The following is a 15,945-nucleotide window of genomic DNA, read 5'->3' as shown; positions in this document are numbered from 1 at the left end:
TTTGAGAGTAGTTAGTACATATCAGGCTAAATGTCTCCAAAGAACGAGTTTCAGTAGAACTGCTATGACTGGGAAGTACATTCACTAATGAGGCACGGGTAGGCCTGTGGCTGGTGCATGTTAACAGAGTGCTCTGATTCCTGTGGAGCTGCACAGATTCATGGCGTTGACAGCAGTGTCACTTACTGCTTCCAAACAGCTTCATCAGCTTTCCTGCAGTCTGCTAGCACAGTGATTGGCCATGCCTCGAAGGAAGAAGCTGATCTGTAAAAGGCAGTGAATGCCTTTTTCTACAACCAAAAAGTCACACAGATTTAATTTTCTAAATGGATAACAGCTTATCATTGGTTTGGGAGGTCTAAGGGCTTATTTAAGGGGTGCTGTGAGTGAAACTTGCACCTGATGGTTAGGAGCCATTTTCACCACCGCTCCAGCTGCAGCGCAGTGTGGGGGCTCAGAGTTCTATATGCAGCTACAGGAAAATGGCCCTCCTAAGGAAACTGAAGAAGGTGGTGCTGGGGACCTGTTTGCAAACCTGCATGGGCTGAAAAACAATGAGCTGCTGATAAACAGCTTGCCAGCTTTGCCTAAAGAAAGGGACCACCACAGCAGGGCTGTGCCCCCTTTTTTTGCAAAATGGTATGTGGCAGCTAGTTCAGCACTGTGGACTGGGAGTTCCCTCGTCTCCAGTTCCATCCTTAGAATGGATGGACTTCATACAGCTATCTTTTTAGGAGTACCACTCTTGAGCTGTATTAATCTGCACGCTAAGCTGTCCTATAGGTGACCAGAGAGACCTCGTACATGCAGACTCCAGCAAAACTTCTCAGAAAAGTGTTAAAGGGATTAACCGCCTTAAAAGGGATGTGCCAGAAGCTACACCTATGCCATAACTTTTTTTTAACAACTTTTGTGACAGATAGTAGAAGACTTAGAAGTTTGCTTCCTTATTAGAAATGACACCATTAGCTTCACAATGGTAGTAGAAAATGTCATTTACAGTTACATAGGATAATTTCTTGAAGCCACAGTGAAGACAGTTGCAAGGGTAGGGTGAGAAAATTTGCTGAGCTGCTGAAGTTGTAGGCTGTATTTAAATCCTCTGTGCTCTTGGGCTTACAGGTGCGTTTGATCCAATTAGTCTGGAGAGTTTGGCCTCCAGTGCTGCTAGTACCTTTTAGTTTTTATGTATGGCCTTGAAAACGGTGCTTGCTTCATACACACAGACACAAAAAAGGCTCTGTTGAGTGTCCTGTGCCGAAGGTTCTTTTCTGGTTCCTCTCCACTTTTGCAGCTATATCTTTGCCTCCCTTGTTTGTACCATCTGCAACTGATGTACAACATAAAACCAAGAAGTCAAGTTTACAATAAAAGCCAGTTTTTGTGAGTGGGAAGTATTAAGCCACAAGCATATTTAAACCTATAGTAAAGTTCAGCTTCTGTGTGCAACCAAGAGCTGAACCCACACATCATAGGCGCTTGCATTTGATCAGTTCCTGCTGTGGTTTCAGCTGGGTGGGGTAGCCTTTTTCTCAAGTTTCTGGCACAATATACAAAAATATAACCATCAAAGTCTTTTTATAATCATATAGAAAACAAATGTTAAGAAATGTTTGTACAAAACCTTTTTTTTGCTAATGCTCTGCACTTACAGCTATCTTCCCATTATTTTCTGCTCATGGTTTGCTGTTTATCAGTCTAGTGAACTGTGCAGCTGGTTCTATGTTCTGATATGCCTAACACAGGCTAGCATCTCTTGGAGAATTGATCTGCTTGCTATTTTTTGTATGGGAATGATAAATTGACTTCCAGGATATCAGCACAGGCAGAACTTCTCAATTTTAATAGGTTACAGTGTAAAATGTTTTAGGGTGGTTTTGTTTTTTTTCCCCCCCCCTCTTCAGAGTGCCTCGGGGGCATCAGTTGTACAGCTGTGTTTAAAATCCAATTAATAATTGCTCTTTTATTTCCCTAGATACATTATAAAAGTGGTACTCCTTTCCATAATTTTTTTCTTTTGTCAATGTAAACTCCAAGTACTGTAGTAATATTAAAGACATCCTTTCTCTGTAAAGAAAGTATGGAGCATCTAGTTACTCTTGGATATGATTGTGTAACCACCACTTTTGTATAGTCAGGAATCTGTTTAGTCAACATGTGTATTCACATGCAGTAGCATTTTCAGAATCAGGACTGAAATCACTGCCAACAGTAAAAGGCTGCAATTTTCCAGAGCTTTGTACAAGTAACTTCGGAATCCTTTTGTATCAGATGAAGTTGTTAAAGTTTCCTCCTTTTTATTAGGTTACAAGACCCAGTAGCTACAACAAGAAATCCCATTTTGAAATTGAAGATGTTGATGAAGTTGACAAAATGGAAATTAGGTAATATAACACTTTACACTGATAAAGTTATCTTCCAAAGTTGTATAACTTTGTAGTAGACTTGGTTTTCAAGGTGACAAGCATGGTTTTACTGTTGATAAATCAAGATGAGTCTCTGTCACTGTATCTGAATGTTCATTCTGTCCTGTAGATCGTATCTGAATATGCGAGATGGTTCTGCTGTCAGAGAGATCCTTATTATTTTCCTTGGTATCCTGTATACACTGTGTGTATACTAATGTGCGGTTGTCATTAAGCAGAGACTTTTGTGTCTGGGCTCCCCCTTCCTCCTTCCCTCCCTCAGTTTCCTGAGAGAGTCCAGAAGGTTTGTGATGCGCTCAGTTAAAGAGTGTTAAAGAGTATGGTTTTTTTAATCACTTATTTTTAGCAACCCCTATAAGGTCTTTCTTCCCTGAAAGGAAACTCTTGAACTCAGAGTTTCTCTGGGGCAGAGGCAGTTTCTCTCCCCTCTCTCTCTCCCCTCTCTCCTGTCCTACCAGACTTTAACCCCTTCTTGCAAGTCTTGGTGTGATACCTTGAAATCCATTGCACAGGAAAGAAGCAACTCTGATCTCAAAAGCAAAACAGCCCCACCCCTTGCTACCCACTTAGTACTATTTTAAAACCTGCTGGGGCCTGTCAACAGTGTCTGTGGGGACAGCTGAATCGAAAGAGTGGAGAGGAAACAATAGGAGTTGCAAAACCTAAAGGTATCACATGCATCATACCATCACATACACTGAAACCTAGAGACTTAGGCCATCTGGTGATCTGGATGGACCGTAGCTGAAAACTGCTGTATCTGCATCAGGTGGTGAGAAATTCCCCTCCTTTATGCTAAGATTTGGATGAAGAAAGGCAGAGGGATGGTGGCACCCCCTTTCTCCCCAAGTATTCCCACTAGAGAGGCGGTGAGGGCTTATCTCCCAAAACATCCCGCAGTCCCTTCAGAAGCAGAATTGGCTGTAAGGAAAGGAGAAGAGACCAGGAAGGAGGAACAATACTTACAGCAAGCAAGATGCGTCTATATTCACAAATGAACGGACGAGGGCTGTTCTAATTTGATGGTCAGCTGCTGGTTCGTGTAGCCTGTTAGTGTAGTATCACAGCACTACAAGGCCGTTAGTGGATTTATGTTTGCCAAGGCTCTGTGAGACAGGAAAGGGAAACTATTCATATATGAGAGAGACAACAGCTGTACTCTGTTTCTCTGAGAACATCTGCGTCGGGCAATGCAAAGGTGGCTGGTTTAAGGGCAACCCACAGCTAATTCGTAGGAGAGAAAGGAAAGGCCCAGGTTCGGTGCCATGCTGCTTTGGTGGTGTCAGTGTTTTGCAGCACAGCAGATGACCTAGTCCTAGCAGCAGGCTATATTTTTGCAAAGCTTTGCATGGTGTAGGCAGGTATGAAGTAACATGTCCCGTATCCCATGGGATGTATGTGATGGAATGGGCAACTGAACAGTGTCTTGGGAGTCCCAGCCTAGTCTTTATAATGCCCAGCTATACACTGATTTTAAATGAAAGCTAGGATTCTCTGACAGTTTTTTGTGATTCTGAAAGGGGCGCCTAGACATTGGTGGACAATTGTTACACATTCCTTAATATGTCAGTTAATTCTTATTTTGTGTTACTGGACTAAATGTAATTATGCAGTTGTTTTACTTACTAAGTATATTTTCTGGACAAATGACTGTCTGCAATGGTAATGTATGTGGACCTGAGCTTCAGAAAAGTCCTTAAAATCATTCCTTAAAACCAATACATCGCAGTGTGATAAAAATTAATAGTTTGTGAGGAGGCTTACAAAATAGTTGGGAAAAGATTAAGCACTTAAATAATAGACAAAAGCAGATAAAGCATTAGTCTTGGTTGGGCAAACTCTTTGCTCAGAGGTTTTGTCCCCTATAGGACAGAGTGTTTTTGTTTCCATCTCAGGTTCCCCTTCCACCCCCGCTCACTTCCTCCAGTCTGTTTAGTCAGAGTTAGATTGCCCCCATGCCCTCTGGACAGATCATACAATTTATGGGTTTGGGGGTTTGTTTTCTTTTTCTCTCCTGAGAAAAAAAACATTCCACAGGGTAAAGAGGAGACTTAGTCTCTCATGGTTTCTCTCTAAAGCTATGAAAGTTTCTTTTTTTGAGTGGGTGTAGGAAGTTGCAGGCAGGGCATATCAACACTTAGGGACCAGATGTTCTGGTGAATTCATTGTTTCTCCTCCCCCTCTCTGCTGTTTCTTTCTTTCTGTGACTACAGTCTGACCAGTTTCAGAATAACACTTGCCATAATTTTGCCTTTTAAAAGGCTCAGGAAACAGCAGTGTTTTAGACTCTGAGGTCTGTGTATTATGATTTTTAAAATGCTGCTTATGCTTTGTACTCAAAGCACACAAAACAATAATTGCAGAATTTGCGTGCCTGCTTTTCTTACTGTGTAGTGCGAGATCCACCTTGAGTTGTTAGTTCCTCTCCTACAGATCTTTTGCACTGATTTTTTTTTTCTGTAACTTAAGTTACTGGAGGGGAACACCCTTTGGCTGCGTATGTTTGAAAGTGGTTTTGCTAGTGGGCATCTTGAAAGAATTTGGATAAACTAGAAACTAGTAGCCTGTAAATACTTGGTAAATTGTAAGTTTGACTATATGTACATAAACTTCTCAAAAGATTCCTCTCCTCCTGAAGCTGCTTTTAGCTATCTGAATTAGTTAGCAAGGTAGTAACCAACCCGATATGGAGAAAAGAGAGAGGAGGTTGAATTTTCAGAGAAGTTTCTTCCTTTTTGGGGAATTCTGGCCCTGCAGAAATACTGTCAGAATATCAGAGTTTGAAGAACTTTACCCAGGAGGCAGGCAATGTGAGCTGATGGTATGTCTAGTATATGAAACTTGATGCATGAGACACTGTTGAGAGATGCAAGGCTCAGAGGATTTAAAAGTGATATCCTTGCATAAAGATAAACCTTTAGCAGAACTATCAACATCCATTCCTTAACAAGCCTACTGTGACCTGCTTGAGACCAGGAAGATTGTGTAAATATGTCCATAATTGGATGACTTTGCACCTTATGCAAGATAAAGTTACCCTTCTAAAAATCTTCATTATGTGAAATCCTGTATTTTTTCCCTTATATCTTTTTTCCCCAAAAAGTTTTAAGGCACTCTCAGCTGAGCTTGTTTTAAAATAAAAATGCCTCTCAGAGGACACCTTAAGATATGTACAGAAACAGCTACCCTGGAGTTTGAAACCCTTGCTTCAAGGTGGGTGTTGTAGCATTTATCTACAAATACCAGGTTGGACAGCAGTACTTCCACTTTGAATCTCACTGCAGTTGTTTTACATCTGAATGTTAAACAGCAAGTGAAAGGGAAGAAAATATCATCTAGAGATACACACCGGAACTTCCCAGACGTGAGGGACTGAGTCCCAAAAATTGTGTAGGCTTCAGTTAATACGCCGATTATACAGAGTGGTAAAACTGTCCTAAGCTTTTGAGTATCTGTACAGAACTAGCTTAGCTGCAACAAGTTTGAAAGGTTGATACAGTGAATCTTCCCAGGAGCTAGAGCACTGGGAAGGACTGTGTGGACATTCAGCCTGAGTCTGTAAAGCTGCCACTTAGCTGCTAGGAATCTCACATTAGACTGGGACTGGCAGTATGGAATCCTGAAACATCTCTGTGCTTTTTTCCCCTGGTGTCCATTTTGCCGGTATTTTTCCGTTATCTGGGATAGCCAAACAGCCCCCTGAATCTTTATCAACACGGATAGTGGAAACAGTACAGATGAGGGAAAAGTAGCCTAGATTATTTTTTTCACTGATGTTTCGTGGAAGTGAATTGCAGGGCTTCAAAAATCTAAGGTGAGGTTGTCTCTTTACTGTTTGGAAACCATCGTTGTACAGTTTCGAGACTCAAACTCATAGGCTTGAGGGGAAAAAACCAACAAAATTGAAAACAAGGTTGGGATTGTTTGGTTTTATTTTATTTTTATTTATTATTAATATTTTTAAATGATTTGGTTTTATTACAGGGTTGATCTTTGGAATGCCAGTAATTTGAAGTTTGGAGACGAGTTTTTAGGAGAACTGAGACTCCCTTTGAAATTTCTCCGACAGTCTAGTTCTTACGAAGCATGGTATTTGACATTTTTCTTTTGGAAAATAAGTAGAAACATATGTCTGTTGTGAAGACTTTAGAGTAATTACCTCTATGTGATAAAGTTTAAATGGATTTAATTTGTATCTTTTTTTGTAAGCAAGCCAAAGTAATCTTAGCAAATGTAAGAACAAGAAGTTTCGATAATGTGATTAGAGTTTCAGTCTGCCTCTGTGTTGCATGTGGGAGTTCTAATATGTTGGCTTTATGGTATTATTCACTGCAGTTCATCAGCCATGCTGTAGTTTTAGTGTGTGGGTTTTTAATCATAACTATATAAATCTTTATGATCAGAGCTTCACATGTTGCAGTTGGTGCAAAATGGACTGGGAAACTTAATTAAAGCGTCTGATTCAAACTCTCGAGAATTTGACACATACATAAATATTGTGTGTATCTGTACATTTTATATATGTTCATGTACAGCCTGAGATAATCTTGTGTTTCAGCATAAACTTTCTGTCTTATTTTTTGCATATCAGGTATTTCCTGCAGCCCAGAGATAATGGTAACAAGTCATTGAAACCTGATGACCTCGGTTCCTTAAGGTTAAATGTGGTTTACACTGAGGACCATGTTTTTTCCTCAGACTATTACAGTCCACTTAGAGACCTCTTGCTAAAATCTGCAGATGTCGAGGTAATTTGCTTGCACAGCTTGTTGTTTACCTTCAGATCATCCTCACAGGGGTCTCTGACTGTCGCTGTCTTGCTGGCACCATTGTTGTGTAATTACCAGAGACTTCAGCTTCTTCCTTTTCAAACCTGAGGGCCTTGTTAAGCTGTGCGTATCCTTGGTGCTTGTTTTCAGTCCCTGCAGAGAAGATCTTTATCTGCATGCAGTATGGTGGGTGGAGGCACACCCAGGAACACCAGTGGTTTTAGCAGCAGCATATTCTCCGTGGCTTTCTAATTTTACATGTGAAAATGCAAAGTAAACTTCAGTTTGATCGATTGGTTTTCCTTTACTGGAGAGGAACAGGTTTACTTGCATAATGACAAAAAAAAAACCCAAACAAAACCAAACCAAGTACTAATCCTGAAATGCCAAAGGTTTGGGCCATGTGCGCCATTATATGTACTTTTAACAGTTGTAAGAGTGCTTTAATTTTTTCAGTACTAGACCTGGGTTCTGTACTTACTGTACCTTGAAATTGAGAAGGGTTAGAGTTCCTCCTCTTTACTTGCTTCCCAGGCAACAGTGGCATTCAGTGAAAAGACAGCTATTAAAAATGGGGGGGTGGGGGGGAAGAGACTGTACTGTAATAGTTTTTAAATTGCTGCCCTCTTGCGATCAGAACTTAAAGCCGACAAAAACAGGAATGTAATGCCCACTCGTGTCGTGTACCGGCATGTTTGGGTAACTGGCCATTGCAACTGTTGCGTGGGGTTCTGCATTAAGGAGCTAATGGGAGAAGAAAGAAAGGATGCTTGTTCTGGAAAGATCTCCCAAAATTTTTAATTTTTTTCCCACTCTTCAGCCTGTTTCAGCATCAGCTGCACACATTTTGGGTGAAGTTTGCAGAGAAAAACAGGAAGCAGCCATACCTCTTGTCAGGCTTTTCTTACACTATGGCAGAATTGTGCCTTTCATAAGTGCCATTGCGAATGCTGAAGTGAAGAGAACTCAGTAAGTACCAAAAAACTAATTGCTATCAGACTTACCTACTCTGTGTTGGCTAGTGTTAGGATCTTCCACTCAGCTTCTAAAATGATATGTAATCTCAAAATAAAATGTTGGAGTTGTTCCTGTTCTTCCCAGCTGAGTAGCAGAATTCTTTGTAAATACATTCTCTGCTCTGAAGATCTGGTGAGTTTGATTTTAGGACAAATTCCCATCGTTGTTTGCGAAATCTACTTGCAAGACTATTGTAAGGTCCAAGAGCAGGGGTTTTCACTCTTCCCAGTCTTAATTGTGTTTGATGCTACCTGTGAAATCTGACGTTACCTTCAGCTGTCCATATGAAATCATTTCAGCTTTATAGTGTGCTAATAAATGATCTAGTGCTGAGTAAAAGTGTTCGTTGAATTTGTTCAAAATAAAAAAGCAAGTTTCTTCCTAATCATGAATATTTAAGGCAAGCTGTGTGTCTAATCTTTCCAGTTAGAGGGCTGAGGAACAAAGATGGGATTGGATTTGACAGTGGATAGCAGAAAACCAAGTCTTTTTTCTGGTGACTTCTTGTAAGTCCCTTGGTTGACTTATATTAGTAAACTGTCAGCCCACCAGTGAGATCTAGTATTCACACAAAGCAGGTCCTAAAGAGCATTTGTTGCCACAATGCTTATGTAGTCATGCTCTTGACTGACAGTAGAAGAGACAATGGGGAGTCAAGGGGAATGACAGATATTGACTGTAAAGTAACAGCTTCCTCAGTATAAAAGTCTTTGTGTGGGTTGGCTTTTTTCAGAGCGTTTGATGGATAGAATGTTTTCCTTCCTGTAGGTAGGTGTATTTTTTCTGTGCTGCAGGTTGGCTGAAACAGCTTGGTTGCTGCAGTATGAGGACATTTGCTGCTCCCTAGTCAGTCATGTTCCTGTGATAAAACAGCAAAGAAAGTGTTTGTTTTCCAGGCTTTCTGGCATTTGTAACAGGCAGTGAGCTTACTTTTTTTTATGAAACAAAATGATGAATCCAGCAAGGTAATTCATCCTGTAATTCACTGCTTGTAAATGGGTACAACTATATGTAGTAAGCTATAAACAACAGAGAAGACATCGGTGTGCCTACAAGAACAAGCAAATAACTTCATATCAAAGTCTGATCTGCTGTCACTAGGCACAGGTTTTGATCATACGGGTTGTAGATAAGATTGTTGATTATATACCTATCTGCATAACATAAATTGCAACACAAGGAATTGCAGGTAAACAATTAATATGAAATTATTTTCATTCTCGATGTGCAAGTAATACTAAAAAAAATACACGATAGTGCAGCTAGCTACAGCTTAACATATCACAGTGGTTGTACGTCTAGTACAAGAAGAATTCTGTGCTAGTGGCTTTTCAGAAAAACGTGAGAGTCTGGGATCAGCTCTCCACACATTTCTCAGGGCAGAGTTGGGATCTGCACTGTGTTTAATGGTGTTATCATAGGACAGTGCTGTAAGCCACTTAGAAAAGATGGCTATGTCATTGGAGCTGGTGTTTTCATCTCCCAGCTTAGAAGGACTTATTTTATAGGAGGAGGTAGTAGGTCACATGCAATGTCCAGTGTCATTGTGAGATGAAAATCACTGCCTCCTTCCCTTACTCAAATTAACGCTGTTCAGTAGCATGTGAAAACAGGCACATTTTCCCCTGTTTATATTGTAAACCCCTTTGATTTGAGCCTGCGTGTTGCTATGTTTGGATGGTGCACTGAGCAGACTGCGCTAATACAAAGAAGAAAATCTCTAGTCCCTCTGGACTTGCCGTGGCTGCTGCTTTTCTGTTATAACCTGGAAATGCACTAAATGCTACGTGACTGAAATTAATGGCAGGCTGGTGTCAGAGGGAGTTTTTGCTTGTGCATTCAAACCCAGATTTCCATCACCTCTCACTGCTTCTTTTATTTCCATATATTATTACAAAGAGACTAAATTACAGAAAAATGTTCATTATTACGAAGAGACTAAATTATAGAAAAATGTTCATTTCCAGAGATCCAAACACCATTTTCAGAGGAAACTCATTAACTTCCAAGTGCATTGATGAGACAATGAAACTGGCGGGGATGCACTATCTGCAAGTTACACTAAAGCCAATTATAGATGAGGTAAGAGCAGTTTAGACTGTTTATTTGATAAAATGTCACTGTGAAAGGCCTTCAGGGAGCAGATACTGTTTATTCCTTCCTGTTTTAAGATTACTTTGTAGGAATAATGTTTAAGAGCCTGTTTCTATATTAAAATCCTCTGTAGTTTAGCCACAGGTGATTCGCCCAGTGCAGACAGTTGAATTGTATAAAAGGAGAAGGAAAGTTTCCATTTATTTAACTACATTACTTTCCTTTATAAGTGTTTTTATTGTTTCTGAGAAATTAATAAAGTAATAACTTAAATTAATAAGTTATTCTAATTTAATAAAATAATAAAGAATATATATACAGCAGAAAGCTGCTGGGAAGCTAGGAGTGATACATTTCATCCAGTGGGTATAAAGACACAGAATTATTCTTAGATAACTGTGTATGTGATGCACGTATTGTAACAATGGTTTATTAATTATCCAGTCCAGAATGGTGGGTGTGGGTATTTTAGTGCAGTAATTGAGCAATAATTTCAGACCACAGGCTTCCTTTAAATGGTTTGACAGTTTCTTCAGCTGTTGTTTTAAAGTTTCATCAGGAAATGTCAAGTTTTTAAAGAATATAGATACACTTTCAAAGTTGACTGTTTTGGCAAAAGAGAGCTTTACTTGAATAGCCTTGCTTGAGAGAGTCGAAAGAACAATTCTTCATTTCAGTTGAAGGAAAGGGTAGAACGAATTAATGCTACTTCTTGGAAAAAAATAAAGATCATATGTAATTTGCCTTTGCATTGTCAAAAGAAAAAAAAAATACAATTTCTAAAGTTGGCTTTTGCCTCTTCAAAAAACTAACAGATTATGCTTTTTACAAAACTTTTTCTACTTGGAGGTAAACTAATATATTGTGTTCACTATTTACTTTTTTTCCTAGATCTGCCAGGTCCATAAACCTTGTGAAATCGATCCTGTGAAATTAAAAGATGGTGAAAACCTGGAAAATAACAGGGTATACGTTAGATTTTGAAGATATAATCTCTGTTTACACTATCAAGTTTAACTGAGGTCCTCAGACATTCGAAGTTGCAAATAATTTTGGCATTCATTAGAATACAGTGGAAGCATTCTTAGCACCACAAACTGTTAGGATTATTTTACATTGGCTTTATGTTATGCTATAATTACCATATCTGTAGAATGTTAATGACTTCTCCCACCGCCCTTCAGGACAAGGATAACTTAGCCTGCGGTGTAGAAAATGGTGCTACAAAAAGGAACAATACGTCATACAGCTGTATCACTTGGTTGGGGTTTTTTTGATAGGAATAATGTTTTTACTCTTGTACTTGAATATATGTGTTTACCAGAGGAAGTGTTGTTGAGTGTGAGATTGTTTTGCAAGTATATAATGTTGAAAGTGAGAATCTTTTAATGATGCCATTATGGATAAAAGCAGGAATCGTACTACTTTGCATAACAGAAAATGATACTAATTTTGTCATAATTGCATTTTTCAGGAAAATCTGAGGCAATATGTTGATCGCATTTTTACTGTAATTACAAAATCTGGTGTAAGGTGCCCTACAGTGATGTGCGATATTTTCTTCTCACTGAGAGAATCAGCTGCCAAACGTTTTCAAGGTGAATTTCTATATATTGTTTTATTTTACATTATTACTGATAGCTTTTAAATGTAGGTGCAGTCTAGCAGTCTGCATGATCTGTGATGGACTTCGTAATTGAACAGCACCTTATCCAAAACACCATTTGGAGTTTGTATTAATGCTGGTTTTTCCTTGATTATGTATTCCAGGAAGAACATGACTTTTAATTATTGTATGAATTTTCCCTGCACATCTTTCAAAGAAAAATAGCATTTAAAAAGAGCATTATGATGGCATGAATTTGTGGTTTCAGCATTTGCAAAGTATGCTCGGTTTTCAAATGTTCAGGTTTTGGTAACGGTTCATTCTGCAGACTCCATGCAGCTGAATTATTTTCTGCTCAGAGGTCAATCTGTACTAAAGGCCGGTCTATAAATTACTAGAGTTGTTACAAGCTCATTGCCCTAGGAGGCCCATGTGCTGCAAAGGTTTTCTGGCTGCCAAGAGAGAATTCTTTCTGCTCCCTCCTAGTTGTTTTGGCTCTGTGAGAATGAGCTGGCAATATAAAACCAGAATTGAGCAAGACAACGAACCTATGTATTTTCATGAAGGGAAGCAGATTACACTAAGGAAGTTTTAGGGAGAGTAATAAGAGTTCAGCTTTTAAACAGTTGCTTCATAGCAGAGAGGCTCAAGCAGAAAGCCGTTACTGTGCTGTCATGCTCCTTATTTTATGTAAAAAATAAAAATAAAAAAATTGTGTTTTCTGTAACCACTAACTGGAATAGATACATTAGGAGTCTGTACGGTGCTTGTGTGTAGGGCTATGACTGGGTAACTGAGAGTTGGTGTCTGTGCTGAACGTTTCATAAACTATGTAAATTATTCATCACACTTTAGTTGCATAGATGGAATAGCAGATGTTTGTATGAAATTCCCTGTGTGGTGGAAAAGTGAACGATGTTCTCTTTGTAGCCTGTGTCATGAAGTTGCTTCTTTTTTAAAAGGCTGTCATTGACTTTTCATTGGTTTATGCTAGACGATCTCTGGCTCCAAATCCTCCATCATCAGTTAACAGCAAATATATACTTTTCCAGCACATGCTTGAGGTCTCTTGCTGAAGTCATTCTGATCATTGCACAAGGCTTTCAAGGAAGGATTATTGAAATGCTGAGTAGAGGTCCTTTTTTTTTTTTTTTTTAATAGGTGACCTAGATGTGAGGTATACAGCTGTCAGCAGCTTTATTTTCCTGAGATTCTTTGCTCCTGCTATTCTTTCTCCAAACCTCTTTCAGCTTACACCACACCATCCAGTAAGTACTGCATCCGTTTTTTTCTAGCTATGTACATGGTTATGTCACCACAGTCTATCAAGATTCTTTCTTCAGTTCTTTTAATAGCCTTTAGGAGAAATACCTTTGTTAGTTCAAAGATCTACTATGTCCGTCTTGGATATGAAGCATTATGTTGAATAACTCTGAAGAACTTGGGAGGTATGGGAGGAGCAGTGAAATTTAAGGACAAACAAGGTAGATAATTTAAGCTGCTGTGGAAAAGATGGTCACTACTTCATTTTTGCCACATTACGTTAATGCTGGATTGAGTGTCAGCGATGTTGGAAATGTTTTGGATGTTAAGGAACTTACCCAAGACTGTCAGTAGTTGTTCATATTGGGAGTGGGGAGGACCTGGGTAGTCTTCAAGACAGAAATCTCTATTTTTGTTTTGTGTTTGCCTTTGGTTCTCTGAAGAGCAATAGGGTAACTATGAAGCAGGATGGCTTAAAAGTCAAGAACCTTTTAAAAAAAGCATCTTTTTTCCTGTAGTGCTTTACTGGGTGTTTTCTAATTTTGTTCCTTTTCTGTAAGTGAAATAAGAAAGAAGAAATATAGTATACCTTCCTTTATTCCATATTTTAAATAGCTAGTCCATATTATATTGTTCTCTTTCCTAGGATCCTCAGACTTCTCGAACTTTGACACTTATCTCTAAAACCATTCAAACACTAGGCAGCCTATCAAAATCTAAATCTGTAAGTATGCCATTTTCATTTAAAGGCTTAATTTAGGAAAGTGATTTTCTTTTTTTTTTTAATATTTTAATCTTTTATCACTCATTGTAATTAAGCCTTTAAAATGCTTGAGTTGCACTAGGCTTATGCAAAACTGGTTATGTTTGCTTTGATTATAAGCCTCTTGTGCTCACAGGAAAACTAAATCTGTCTTAATCTGAACTAGATTTCAGTAAAGCAAAATTGTGTGACCAACCTAGAAGCTGGTTCCATGGCTTTTCATTCCTTCCTTCTGGAAGAAAAATGGTGATCAAGAAAACCCATGTAGTTCTCTACTTGCCTCCAGTGCATGATAGCAGCTCTACAGGGCTTTAGAGATCATTTCAGCATTTTAAAGCCCAGCTGAGAAGAATCACCCAGTAAGGGGAAGGGCTATGCTTTTCTTTTCATACCAGTTCAGTTTTCACCATTCAGTGGTGAGATTAGATCTAGATGCCCATGCTCTGGATGTTTGATTGAAATAAAACTTGTGTACCTAAGGCACCACAGTGCTGTGTCTGGTGATAATTTGAGGTCGCTGGTGGTCTAGATAGGATTCACGCTGGCAACTGTAGATGAATCTGTACCTCAATTAGGAACCCTTCGAGACAATAGAATTCCTTCTCTCACACTTTTTGTCAACTTCTCTTAGGTCCAAGATTAAAAGCCACAGCAGAAGCTTGAAGCATGCATTATTGACTGTAGTAACTGAACATTTGAAATGCATTCTGCTACCTTTCTGAAATAAAAATTTATGTGCTGTACAACATGAAAGTAATGCTTTGCTTGTTCTACCTCTGGCCAGAAAAAAAAAATCCTCTTATCGGCGATGGCTTGCCTCATGGTCTACTGCTGTTAACAATAATATTTTCTGTATAAACTGTATTATGATATGCATGGTTTTGGCTTTGTATTTCAGGCCAATTTCAAGGAATCTTACATGGCTACTTTTTATGACTATTTTAACGAGCAGAAATACGCAGATGCAGTAAAAAATGTAAGTAATGCATGTGAATGTTCTGAAAATCCTGCTGTGGTGTTGAAGCTGATGCTCAGATTCCTAGAATGTAATACATACTGTTTGCAAACCAGGAAGCGTGTGCTGGAAAAAGCAGACATCTGGTAACTGTACTGTTCAAGAAACTTTGATCAAATCATGTGCATGCCAATAGTAGAATCTCTTTGGATCTACTTAATAATTAGGTTGGATTAACAAGCTACTGCTTCGGGCTTGAGACATGTGCATGCTTCATAGGATGCTGCAGATCTGTGATGAAAATTGCTTAGTCCAAAAGGAAGTGAAAGATACGTATAACAAAGGAGAAGCACAAGTGTTGGTCATCTGCAGTTTTTCTGCTTAAGAGCATTTGTGCTATTTTTAGTTTACAATGCAGGAAACCTCCCAGATTCTTCTGCCATTACCTTCTATTTAACTACTTTTGCAGTATTTTCTTGTAGCTCTGTGCTGTACAAATGTTAAAGGTTTTCATTTGGGTAGTGCAGTCCTGTCATTTTTATCTCTGCTTTTTGTTCACCTTTTAGTTTCTAGATTTAATTTCATCTTCGGGAAGGAAGGATCACAAGAGCATAGAGCAACCTATATTGCTTAAGGAAGGGTAAGCATGCACGTGCAACAAAACCCTCTACTTGTGTGCTTGCTACCATTCTAAGGCAGCTATCTTTTTTTTTCCACCACCCCTATTCCATCCATGCATTCAGAGAAGAATGTAGGAAGATTCTTGCGTTGCTATTTCTACTCTCTGTGGCTGCTATGGCTGATTTTAACATCTTTTCATTTGTTTTGGACATCTTATTTAAGTGTGTCTTGAAATAAGTGGAGGAAGAAGCCTGGTTGAACTTAATTAGCACAGCTAAGGCAAAATAAACTTAAATCGTCATCGTGTTAAAATCAGGTTGATTTTCCTTGTCAGAACTCCAGTGAACAAAAGCTGTAAAATTCCACTGTGAAGGCAGATACTGAATATCTTAGTGAGGGCAAAGCCTGTAAATGGAGTTTGCTTTTGCTGC

General features: G+C 39.0%; 1 protein-coding gene across 2 annotated transcripts in view; it reads left to right on the top strand.

Annotated features, from left to right (window-relative positions):
• RASA3 (RAS p21 protein activator 3) overlaps positions 1-15,945 on the top strand; it is a 139,350-nt gene that overhangs the window by 109,836 nt on the left and 13,569 nt on the right. For both annotated transcript variants that reach the window (XM_086482113.1, XM_086482114.1), the window contains exons 8-18: positions 2,305-2,384; positions 6,411-6,515; positions 7,018-7,174; positions 8,016-8,164; positions 10,180-10,294; positions 11,198-11,272; positions 11,781-11,904; positions 13,074-13,180; positions 13,822-13,899; positions 14,837-14,914; positions 15,460-15,533. In XM_086482113.1, the coding sequence (XP_086338239.1) occupies positions 2,305-2,384; positions 6,411-6,515; positions 7,018-7,174; positions 8,016-8,164; positions 10,180-10,294; positions 11,198-11,272; positions 11,781-11,904; positions 13,074-13,180; positions 13,822-13,899; positions 14,837-14,914; positions 15,460-15,533 (1,142 nt within the window). The remainder of the gene's footprint in view (positions 1-2,304; positions 2,385-6,410; positions 6,516-7,017; positions 7,175-8,015; positions 8,165-10,179; positions 10,295-11,197; positions 11,273-11,780; positions 11,905-13,073; positions 13,181-13,821; positions 13,900-14,836; positions 14,915-15,459; positions 15,534-15,945) is intronic.

This window comes from Leptosomus discolor, chromosome 1, assembly GCF_034619465.1.
Source record: "Leptosomus discolor isolate bLepDis1 chromosome 1, bLepDis1.hap2, whole genome shotgun sequence".
NCBI classification, from domain to species: Eukaryota; Metazoa; Chordata; class Aves; order Leptosomiformes; family Leptosomidae; genus Leptosomus; species Leptosomus discolor.
The sequence above is the reverse complement of the archived record's forward strand: the minus strand, read 5'-3'. Positions and strand labels throughout refer to the sequence as shown.